Raw genomic sequence first — 11,991 nt, 5'->3', positions numbered from 1 at the left:
GGGAAAGAGCAGCTAGCTTATTACAACTTATATTCTGCAGCTCACATTATTTCTGAATGACAGAATTGAATCTGGTTGGAGACAAAGAATTAGAGATACACCTTTTGCTACCTACTAACATTCCCTCAGGCTGGTTTGTACTCATGCAGCATTACCGACTTTGCTAGAAGAAAATCTTGGCAGCCTAGTCAAGAGATGTAACAGTATATTGGTGTGCAGAATTTTAGGGGTGCTTGTGGGAATGTGATTTAGCATAAAGAATTCATGCTCATTGTTCCCAAGACAAAAAATACAGTTTTATCAGTTTCCTCTTTCTAAAGATTCAAATGACAGATCCAGAAATGATACCATCATTTGGTCTTGCAAAGCTATGTTACTATTCCTTATTGTACTGCACTGAGTAGTAAAAAAAGTAGAGTTAGGGGAGAGAAGAAAGACTAATGAACATGTTAAGTACCTTGCTGCCACAGGGTGAACTGGCTCCAATCTCCCTTCTCCCGTAGGTTCTCATCTTCAGGCAAGAAGAGGCTCTTTCTTTTATCCATCACAGCAAGTCCTTCATCACGAATAAGCTTCCAGTTTCTTTCTAGGGACTACCATGACAGCCATCATTATCGTACTTAAAACTGGTTGTATTTGCTTTTAGTACCTTTTAAATTTGTCTTTTTAAAATGTAAAAATAATAATACAATATTGATCATTATCAAATTTTGCTATTTTCAAGTTCCATCAAGAAATACTGAGGCTATAAAAGCAAACCCCGCATTATTTTTCAGATTCAATTACATAGGTATCATAAAATTTCAATAATCCCCCACCACCTTGCAGACTGGCCTCACTTTAATTTGCTTTTTGATTTGCCCAAGAGCTGTTCAATAGATTATTTTATATTGCAAGTTAACAAGAATATTGATCTTCTCAAATACAGAACACTAGTACATGGCAGTACTCTTGAGACAATAAAACCTGCTAGAATAACATGAAACTCAAAGTGCCAACTGAATTTCACAGTTCAAAGAAATAAGATAAACAAGCCACTTAGCTTGACAATTATGATTTAAATCTTCAGAAAGGTCTGTAAAATGTCACTTGTGAGTGTGGACATATATGAAAAAGGAGATAAAATCTGACTTGAAATTTCAGGTTTTATACATGACCTGAAAATGGTGAGCAAGCTGTCTCAAAAAAGTGTCTCTCCTTTTGTATGTACTGTAGTATGAACCTAAAATCAAAGCTAACACCCTACCTCCCTCACAGGATGGGCATGAGGAATTCAAACCACTGCTATTTGCTCCCATAGCATTTTTTTTTGTAACTGAAAGTTGAAACAGCTTATTTCTATCTGTAACCTACAATTTTAATGTTACAGCAGTGTGCATGAACAAAAGCATAGCAAAAAAGGAACCTAATAACAAAATGATTTCCATTTCACAACTATTTTCATCATTTGCTAAATTTGTAATTTGTATGTGGCAAACAGTTTCTGTAGGAAGTTTTAAATACATTTTAATCATCAATGTGGACCCTCACTGATTTTGGTGCCTTTGTCTGTGCTCAGTGCAGAACTCAGTGAAATGTATTGGTGTATGTTTTGCAGGAGGACAGACTAGATGACTAACTGTCCCTTCTAGACACAAAATCTCTGAATGCATCAGTCCTTCATTTCAGTTCAATGGCTTCATTTTCCACTCTAGTTTCTTTAGTTAAATGACAGCCAGCACGTAAATCCCAGGAAATATGTCTTCTTTCATACAGCATAAAAAGCTCAAGAAACAAAAATTCACACAAAACATGGAAACTTAGTCATATTACTAGGGAAAGGCCTAAGAGTATCACATAGGTGTGCAGGGTGAAAATTAGGAAGGCCAAGGCATGATCTGAGATGCAGCTGGCATGGGACATACAAAGAAATAAAAAAACAAATCTACAAATATGTCAAGAGTAAGAGGAAAACCAAAGAAGTCCCTTATGGAATGCAGAAGACAATCCAGTTATGGATAATGCAGAGAACACTTATTTTCAGTCTTCATGAACAGGGGCAGCTACCAGATGATGAGCACAGTTGGCAGCAAAGATAGGGAAGGAGTCAAATAGTTTAGAATAGTGACAGAACAAGTTAGGGATTGTTTAGAGAAACTAGATGTTTTCAAGTCAGCAGGGCTGTAGTCCACACATTTGTAGTCCAGAGTTGCTGCCAGCAGTAAGTTTGAGCAGCAGAAAGGGTGTTTAACCTCCCTCCCTGGCCCCAGAACCCAGCCAGGATTTGCCCCACTTGCAGGAGATGGGGGCATGCCAGCCAAGCGCCAAGTCTGGCCCTGTCTGCTGAGAGTGGTGCTGCTGAGCGCTGAACCCAGCCGGGTCAGCCGAGTGCTGAGCCTGGTGCTGCTCCCGGGGAACGGGGCTGGGCTCAGTAGCACTCCTGGCAGCAGACAGTGCCAGGCTTGGTGCTTGACTGGAGTGGCCCAGGCAGCTCTGCTTGCAGGGGTTGGGGCTGCGCCAGTTGAGTGCCAAGCCTGGCCCTGTCCCCTGCAAACAGTGCTGCGGGCCGGGCACCCCCTAGGTGCCTGGCCCACAGCGAGAGCGCGCAGGGGCCAGTGTAAGTTGACCCCATATTTCTGATCCAAACAGTTTGGTCTATTTATATACCAGATCTATGAAATTCCTAACTTTTTGGATCAGAAAAACGGGGTCAATTTATATACCGCATCGACCTATACACCATGAGATATGGTAATTTAATTTTGATATTAACTGGGGCCTTTAGTGATTTTTTCCTAGGGCCACGAGCAAACTTTAGTTTAAACATGGATTTTATCCCAGATCTTAAAAAAATCACATGTTCTGTCACTGGTGTAACTATGGCAGGGTACCTAGGACAACTGCCGCAGGCACCAACTTGGGGGTGTGAAAAAGTACTGGCTGCTACTGGCAGCCACACAACCATAATCACAGCAGTGGCTTGAAGGCAACCAGAAGTCACTACTGCATCTGTACCCTGGGCTCTCAGTCATGTCACTACGTGCTGTGTCCAGCTATGCCAGAGGTTCAAGGCCTGGCATGGCAGGAGGCACTATTATGGAGACCTGTAATAAAATCCCTCAGATCCAAATCACATGCCTATGCAACCCAGGGTGGAGCATTTCTTCCCAGGTGTCAGCACTGCAGGTAATGTTGCACCTTCTTCACACACAAGTCTTTTTAAGACTATTTATGAAGTATGGGTGTTTGGAGTGACACTAATTTTATTCTCTTCCAGATAAAAATGTGTGGTACTTGAACCATAAGCTGAATGAACCATGACTAAATTTCTTAATTAATAAATTCTGCATTGTCAGAAAAAAAACCCTGACAATACAAGTGTTGCTTTAATCAATAATTTTTACTCACTGCAGTACATTTTTTGACAAAGCATGATCAGAATATTTTCAAAATGTCAAAGCCACATTACGTGGAAAGTTACTTGGGCAGTTCCTTATTTACTCATTCAGACTGGTGAAGATGTTACTGGGATACAAGAAATATCTTAATGCTTGTATATATTTTAATGAGTAATATTGTTAAGTAATGTATTGGGATTAAACAAAATACTACAGAATGGTGCAATGAATCGATAAGGCTGCCAGAAGAGTAGCTAACTGTACCCAAGAAATAAGTCAGCTCCATATGTGACTTAGTTTGCTTTAGGTTCAAACACAAAAGGTATGTTTTCCTGTAACTGAAATCTTAACATAGGAAACATTTCCTGAATCTTAGAAACTAAGGCTCTCAAATATATTAAATGATGCCTTAAATAGATACACAGATTCCATGTACATAGCACACCTACGTACCAGTGACTGAATACACCTTTTTCATGCTGCCCTTATATATTGGTTGCACTTTAAGGAATCAGATGCTTGCTACCGAACAGGTTTGTCCCTGTTCCTTCAATGAATCCCTAGGCTTAAACATAGTACAGGCAGCAGCTATAGGGCTTTAAAAATCTAGCTCCAGGGTGTTAACCTCTTGGCTTACAAGCACAGAACAGGGTTTATCCAAATATCAGCATCCCTTTATGTTGTATGTTTTCAAGATACAGCTTAAATCATTTCTTTAATATTTTTGGATATCTGAATTAGCCATGTAATTGCAGAGTATTTAGCATTGTGTCAGCTAACCATGAATATATTCACAGAGAGTAAGCTTTCATTACTGTTATGTTGCCATAACACTGAACATGGTTTGTGCTCATCTACAGAGACCACTAGCTCATGTTCCAAAACATGTAGAAAAGATCTGAGAGAATGGGCCCGATTCCCCACTTCCCTGAGTCTCTGAAAAGTATAATATTCTACAATTCAATTTGGTAGCTTTCAAAACAGGGAAGAATGGGTATGGAGTACTTTTCACTGTGTGGGGAGGGAAACAACAGATTTCCTACTTTTAAGAAAAAATGTGAATGGAAGCCAGACTATCTTTCAAATTTATAAACAGATGCTTTTTGTATTTTACTGCTCTCCTGAGAAGGCTACTGCAAACTTTGCTTATAGCACAGGACATTATTAGAATCAGGTTTAGCTTTTTCACACATGCAAATAATTTTATTAAGTCACAGGGGGGAAAACAACAACACATGTATGCTTTTGAGATGCCTTTAACTTATATTTTGGATTCACAAATTTCAGCTACAAAGGTTTGATTAAAGAATGTAAAACATTCCCAATTTAAAATAAAATACACAAACAAATCATCACCAATAATATTGAGACACAATGCTCTGTAACCAGAAACACAGCCTATGAATGAAACATTGGTACATTTGTGAGCAATATTTGATGAGATAACTGGTTATCATCTTACAGTGTCATATAGAAGCATAGCTAGGGAGTGTGCTGAGTGGGAGACAGTCTTTCCAGTGACTCAAAAGACCCTGGATACTGCTGTAATGGTGCAGCATTGCCTCACACTGGCAGCTGCTGCTGTTGCCAACACACAGGCTCCCCACACAGCAGTGGCTGCTACTGTTGCAGCTGCTGTACAAGTGCCCCTCTAAACTGGCACCTGGGGTGATGATGCCCCTGCTCACCCACGCCAGTAGCTATACTACTGGTCTTGTACATTAAAGTTGATTCACCTCTTCTTTTTTTTTCCAATTATTTTGCTAATAATTCCTCAAACAAAACACTGTTAAGATCAGTTCACAAATACTAAAAGCACGTTTCAAGATTATCTGGCCAAATAATTAGCCTCTCTCCATAGCTTTTTCTATATGCCTAAATCTTACTTTTAGCCTTTAGTGATCTTTCACTGTTCCTTTCCTGTTAAATATATCAAATAAAACTTAAACAGAGAAATTTAATCAGTAAGGGTTAACTATAATAGTCTGCAACTATAAAGAAAAACATATTAAAGATGATCTATCAGTAATCTGCCTGCAGACAATTTTGGCAGGCAGATTATTGGAAGGGTTTAAAAAATGTATATAAAGTAAAAGATAAAAAGTAAAATAAACATCTTAAAAAAACCAATAATCATGAAAAATATTTAGCTTAACAATGTTTTCAAATACTGAAAAAAAATCACAAGATGTGATTACATGAAGTTTGGCATGTTCAGCTTAACTTAAGAGGATACATGACAGCAGTCTTCAAATATTTGAAGGGCTGCCATAAAGAAGAGGGAAAGCACCTTTTCTCCCCTGATGCAGAGAGGAGGATGCAGATCAATGGCTTGAAGGTGTATCAAAGTAAGTTTAGACAAGATATCTGGAAAACCTGTTAGAATAGTGAGGTAATGGAATAGACTGATTAGGGAAATCACTGGAAGTGTTCAAGATGAGGTTGGACAGCCACTGGTAGGGGATGATTTAGGCATAGTTATGCCTATGTTTTATTATGGGTATTTTCTGGGCACTGCTGATGCCGTTTTCTTATGTTACGTTTTGTTATGTTCCCTTCATTATTCCTACTCGTTTCGGTCACTTATTACATTTTTACTTCTGTAATTCTAGGGATTCCCATAATTAGGGCAGTTTATATTATGCTCTATGGCAGGGGCAGGCAATTGTTTCGGGCGGAGGGCCGCTTACCCCGTTTTGGCAGACTGTTGAGGGCTACATGGGTAGCCCCGCCCCTTGACAGGTGCCCTGCTCCCTAGTCACCATCTTTGGACCAATGTCCCAGGGCCAGCACTGGTGGGGCCCAAAGTGGAGCACAGGCTGGCAGGGGTCTGTGGAGCCAAGCTGGGGTTCACCAGCAGGGAAAGTGGGGAGCTGGCTCGGCTCCATAGAGCCCCTGCCGGACGGGATCCTGTGCTCCAGCTGCCCTGCTCTGGGTCTCACCGGCACTGGCCCTGGGGCACCGGTGGAGGCCCCGTGCTCCTGCTGGCTGGCTCCCTGCCCACTCACTCCCAGTACCCCCCAGACCTACGGTACAGGCGGGGGGCAGTGCACAGCCCCGACCCCCCGCTCGCTGGCAGGGAAGAACCTGGTGCTGAGTGCAGGGAAAAGCAGCCCCTCGCCTACCCTATGGCTGGCGCTCCCTGCTGCAGGCACTCGCAGCCCATGCAGCTGGCAGTGTTGGCTGCTGCTGCCCACCCAGAGCTCATGCACTGAGTGGCCCAGAGGCGACAGTGGCAAACGCTGCCTGGCATGGCAAGCAGGGGGGCTGCACCTGCTGTCGCCATGTGCAGCCCCGACAGGTGAGCCTGGAGCTGGCACGGAGCCACGCTGGCAGCGGGGCTGGGTTACAAGGTGGTGCTGAGCGTGATGGGGGGGAAAAGCAGCCCCTCCCCGCCCTGTGCCCCACAATGAAGCCACTTGTAGCCCACCTGGGGCTGCCTGTGCCTGCTCTGGACAGCCCCGCACGGTCTGTGAGTGGCTGCAGTGCAGGGTGCAGGCCACGGGGCAGGGGAGGGTCTGCTTTCCTCCACGCCGGGAAGGAGCCCGGGGAAAAGCTGAGTGCAGGAAAAAGTGGCCCCTCCTCTGCCTCTTGGCTGGCACTCCCTGCTACAGCCACTTGCAGCCTGCGGGGCTGTCCGGAGCAGGCACAAGCAGCCCCCAGGTAGATTGCGAGTGGCTGCAGTGTGGGGCACTGGCCACGGGGCGGGTGAGGCCCTGCTTCCCCCCCACTCAGCTTTTCCCCGGGCCACTTTTCCCTGGGGTCCTCCCCTGCCCTCCCCCCGCTTGCCCCTTACCTGTGGTTCTGTTGCGAGACAGCCATGTGGTCTCAGGCCAGAAGCTCCAGCTGGGGCTTCTAGCTGGGGGGGGCGGGGCCGAGCAGGCCCTGCTATTGTAGGATCCCGCCGGGCTTCCCCTGGGTCCTACTGTACTTGGTTCCTGTCATTTTTTTTTTTTTTTTTTTAACAGGAACCAAGGGCAGATGAATATTAATTTTCTAAATTTTTTAGGGGCTCTGTGGGTCAGATAGAATGGCCTCATGGGCCGGATCCAGCCTGCGGGCCATATTTTGCCCACCCCTGCTCTATGGGATTAGGAATACTTTTCAAATACTGCACTATTCCAGTGGGAGTTTAGGTAGAACATGTCCCAACCCTAAATACAGTGATGGAAAAGCATGACCACTAGCAAGGGTGTAGTGTCCACTCCCCCCATTCAATGTCTAGAGAGCATCCTTTTTATAACCCCCTCAGTTAACTTTGTAGCATGTTAATTAAACATCTTGTGGAAACCTCAAAAATGACACTGGAGATCTGGGACAGCAGATCTAAATACCTACATTTCTTAGACTAATTTTATATAAAAAATAAAATGCAAACTATTTTTTTTTAAAAGAGAAAAATTCACTCACTTTCACCAGTTCAGCATAACCAGTTTCCTTTGCTGTCCACCAAGGCTGAGCTTTCAGTCCCTTCACATTGTAGAGGGAGCGCTGCCAAACAGATGCAAAGTGACCTCTCTGGTATCCAAGCTCATACCATTTGTATGCCTAAAAAAGTTGCAATTGTTAACAAACAAGCTTCAACAGAAAGGAACAATTTATCAACTTAAAGAAAAAGAAGGAAGGACATTTCTTCAATACAACTGGATGCCATTCATGCTTTGCAAAATAATATGCTTCCTACTTGGATATGGTTATAGTCTTTCAGATAAAAAGGTACTTTAAGAGGTGGGGGACGGAAGAGAGAAAAGCTGTAAAAAAGGTTAGGAAAAAAAAAAAAAAGCTAACCAGGATAGTGAGACCTTCCAGTCTTTATTCATCAATGTAAGTGAAAAAACTAAAAGGAAGCATTATCCAGTGGTCTTGGCACTAACCTAGGAGTGAGATTCAGTTCTCTGCTCTGCCACAGACAAATGCAACCTTGGCGAAGGAACTCAAACTGTGAGATTTCAGTTCTCTATCTGTAAACTAGGAATGACACTGGTTCTCTAACTAGAGACTGAAGCACTCATCCATTAAAGTACCATGTGCCGCAAATAACTTAAATATAACTTAAGCAGATAGGTTAATTCACTACTACACACAATGGACCACAAAATGTCTCCCAGGATGTTTCCTTGTCTGCCGCCAAGGAAAGGTTTTGGGGGGGTTTTTGTGTGTGTAGGAAACAGCTGCAGGAATTGTGTGTGCTTTGATTTAATTAGCCTTCACAGGCACTTAGCTAAAGGAAGTAAACAACTGCATTTCTTTACCTAATGAAATTCTTCCTTAAAAATGTTGAAGTGTCATCTTAACTAATCACTTAGTGTAGTACAAAGCTAACATAAGAAATTACTTTTTCAGTTCTGTGGATGGCCTAGATTTCAAAGATAAATTTTAAATAATCACCAAAAGCTGTACCCAAGACAACTGTTTCCTTGGAGCTGTGCCTGTGCTTTCCTCTCTCTTCTAAAATACTGGAAGATATGCTGGTGAGCACAGCTCTGATGATCTAAGAAGGAGGTTATTGCTATAATATATTCTTAGTTTGAAGCACTGCTGATAAATAGTATAGCAGGGACAGATTCTCAGAGGGGTTTTTTGGATTACTATAAAATATCATAATATCTCAGAGGAGATTTCTTAAATTGTATCTTTAGGAATGGGTCATAAAAAATTGATATGTTTTACCTTGGTAATTTACAGTATATCTTACGGTCTGAGCTTGTCTTGGTTAAGCCTCTGCAATGGAAGCATGATTTATAACGTATGTTGTTCAGTCTGTAGATTAGAACACCAATAGCAACTTGCAGACTTTATGTGTTCACTGCCTGTATTTGTCTGTAATACATCTACAGCTAACTCAGGTGCCAATATGAATTGCTTGTTTCAACTACTTACTGAGGAGAATGATTTCTAGGGCTACTTATGAGCTGGTTGCAACTGTCAGGGTGTATATTATTGCTAGCCATGATTTATGAATGGAAATGATATAATATGGTTGCCTGAAGTAACAGAGGACAGGAATCAGTCCCTTCCAGGTCTGATGATCCTGTTCAAATATTTTTGTTACAAATTTATCTCAATGTGGGAAAGACTACATGAAGCTCTATTACTCTACCACCCAACAGAGCTGCAGCAATAGGCCATTATTTTTACTAACAAGGGCCACTGGCACATACTAATTTAGTGGCACCAGGGGACCTGGTTCCCTATCCCAACAACCACACTTCCAACACCATAATCAAAGCAGACATGTAATGTGTGCTAGGGACCTAAAAGTCTATTAAGCACCTCCTGTACATAACTTTATTTATATAGTCCTTTAATTAACAAATTCCTTTTTAATTCAGTGCACCACCTTAGAGAATCACTTGAAACAAAAAAATCCTCTTTCTATACATTTCCTTAAAATTTACCAATGTCAAATTCATAACTCCTAATATGGACCTAATAGAAGAAAGTCTACTCATAATTATGGCTATTTCACATGATCATTACTGATCATGTGGTCCAGCCTCTTCTCAGTGGTGGGGCTGAGGTGGGGCTTATTCAGCTGGGCCAGGAGTGCTGTGTCTTTGCAGGTGGGAGCAGGGCAGGTTCAGCTGCATAGGGTGGGTGGCAACGAAGGGGTGGCACTGGGAGGGGTGGCTATGGAGTTGCTAAGGAAAGTTTTGGGGTGGCTATGGCCCCCCCCAGCCTCTCTATAGCACCACACCTGGTTACAACATAATGTTTGATGCTGTAGTCTGATCCTTACAAACCAGGTTATCACAGGGAACATCATTTTCTTTGAGCAAAAAAGCATGTGAATGTTGGTTCTGTTATGTTTACTTCCATATCAGATAATCCTAGTTTAAAAATCCAAGTGCTATCACATAGTCAGTTGGGCATGCATATTTTCCCTTCAGGACATTTGTCCTATGAGGAGTTATGACAGTTCTAAAACATTTGTTATTTTATAACAAAATCCAATGATCACATCTGCTTATCTGGTTCTAAACGGGATCATAGCCAAAGTCTTATTCAGACCAGTACTACGTTGACTGCAGTAGTACTATGAGCAGATTCATTTATTTCACTGACTGGTATTGAGATATTCCAGAAGTCTGTATTCCTACAATGCTTGAATGTCAGTACTTTTTATTTCCTGATCACTGATAAATAATATAAATGATTTACGTATACATATGTATAATGCTTTCTTGTTTTCTGCTGTTCCTACTCCTTATCAGGGAACCTTTTGTTAAGCCCCTGGCAGATATGCAAGCAAAGGCACGATGGGATCTGATGCAGGATGCCCACGATCGCACTTCCTGCTAGGCCACATGTGCATGGCAAGAAGTGCAATTGTGCAATCCAGCAATGGATTCCATCACACCTTATTGCCAATCCTGATCCTAAGCTCCTCCTGCCAATCACAATCCTAAGCTCCTCCTGCACCAGCAAGTAGAAAGCTCCTGAGCTGGGAGACCCATCAGCTGATCTGGGCTCCCAGCTAGGGGAGCACACCGTGTGCTTCTGCAGCTAGAAGCCCTATCAGCTGATGCAGGTTCCTAGGCTGCACTCCCGCAGCTAGGAACCTGCCAGGGCTCCTAGCTATAGAGGTACACTCCATGGCTAGGAGCCCCAGCTTGGCCACATGTTCAATTAATGGTGTGATAAGAACCAGCCACAAAGTTATTACCCATTTTTATGGCTTGTTTTATCACGCCATTGATTGTATCAACATGTGGCTGGGTAACAACTTAAGACCTGATTAACTGACTAATCACATCTTAAATGTAACATGTGCCAGAGGCCTACATTTTGTGTCAATAGAAATAGTCAACCTCTATTTTCAAATAGCGAGGCTTTTAAAGAAGCAGAACTAACCCACATATGTAAATTTCAATTTGCTACATTTCATAAACTAAAAGCCATAATGATCTAGTTTTGTTTCTGTTAGGGTATGAAGAAAGGGGTCCTTGCAAACAAATACCTAGGTTCGCCTTTTCTCTTTTGCCTCCTTATCTAAAACAAAGGTATACAGCAAACCCCAGCACAAATTCAGACTTCACAAAGCCTTGTACTATGGATGTCATTTTTTTCCATTGAGCTCCCAAACTCCCAGAAGCTGTTTTCTCACAGTTTCAGTATAGCAAACACACACACAATCTATTTTTGGCCCCAGGGGAAAAGTGCTGTAGGTTAATTCCACCTTGAAGGGTAGCAGTAAGAGATATATTTCACTGTTAACCAAAATCTCATTCATTGAATCTGCCTAGGCCTCCCTGGTTGTCCTCTCTATTCTTGGCTTATAACAGCCAGTTTTCTGTTCCTGGTAGTCACAAACCATCAGCAGTCCTTGCTCTCATTTTCAGTTTCTATAGCTGGCATCTTGCAGCCTACACTGTACCACCAAATTCTGCTTTAAGATAATGGGATTACTCACATTCTCAAAGACAAACCCTTTCTTAAGCAGCTTCCTAGATTCAAGGCAGGGTGTACAGCACAGTAGAGGTCTGATCTTTTTTGCAATTTCATTGCAAGAATTCGTAGAACTTATACCTCTTTGTTTCCAACTCTCTGTAAGGCATCACCCAAATGAAAATAAAAGCGTCCATCATCCGTGCCAGGGTCACCAGATTCTAGT

General features: G+C 42.4%; 1 protein-coding gene across 1 annotated transcript in view; it reads right to left on the bottom strand.

The window, feature by feature from the left end:
* Positions 1–11,991, bottom strand: part of LOC102388086 (aspartyl/asparaginyl beta-hydroxylase) — a 63,913-nt gene that overhangs the window by 15,388 nt on the left and 36,534 nt on the right. Inside the window, exons 8-10 of the mRNA XM_025198492.1 lie at positions 11,907–11,986; positions 7,788–7,925; positions 458–593 (exon numbers count right to left, since the gene is read on the bottom strand). Coding sequence (XP_025054277.1) covers positions 458–593; positions 7,788–7,925; positions 11,907–11,986 — 354 coding nt within the window. The remainder of the gene's footprint in view (positions 1–457; positions 594–7,787; positions 7,926–11,906; positions 11,987–11,991) is intronic.

The sequence above is a fragment of the Alligator sinensis genome, unplaced genomic scaffold (genome assembly GCF_000455745.1).
Source record: "Alligator sinensis unplaced genomic scaffold, ASM45574v1 scaffold860_1, whole genome shotgun sequence".
NCBI classification, from domain to species: Eukaryota; Metazoa; Chordata; order Crocodylia; family Alligatoridae; genus Alligator; species Alligator sinensis.
Note: the sequence above shows the minus strand (reverse complement) of the source record. Positions and strands in the feature narration are given on the sequence as shown.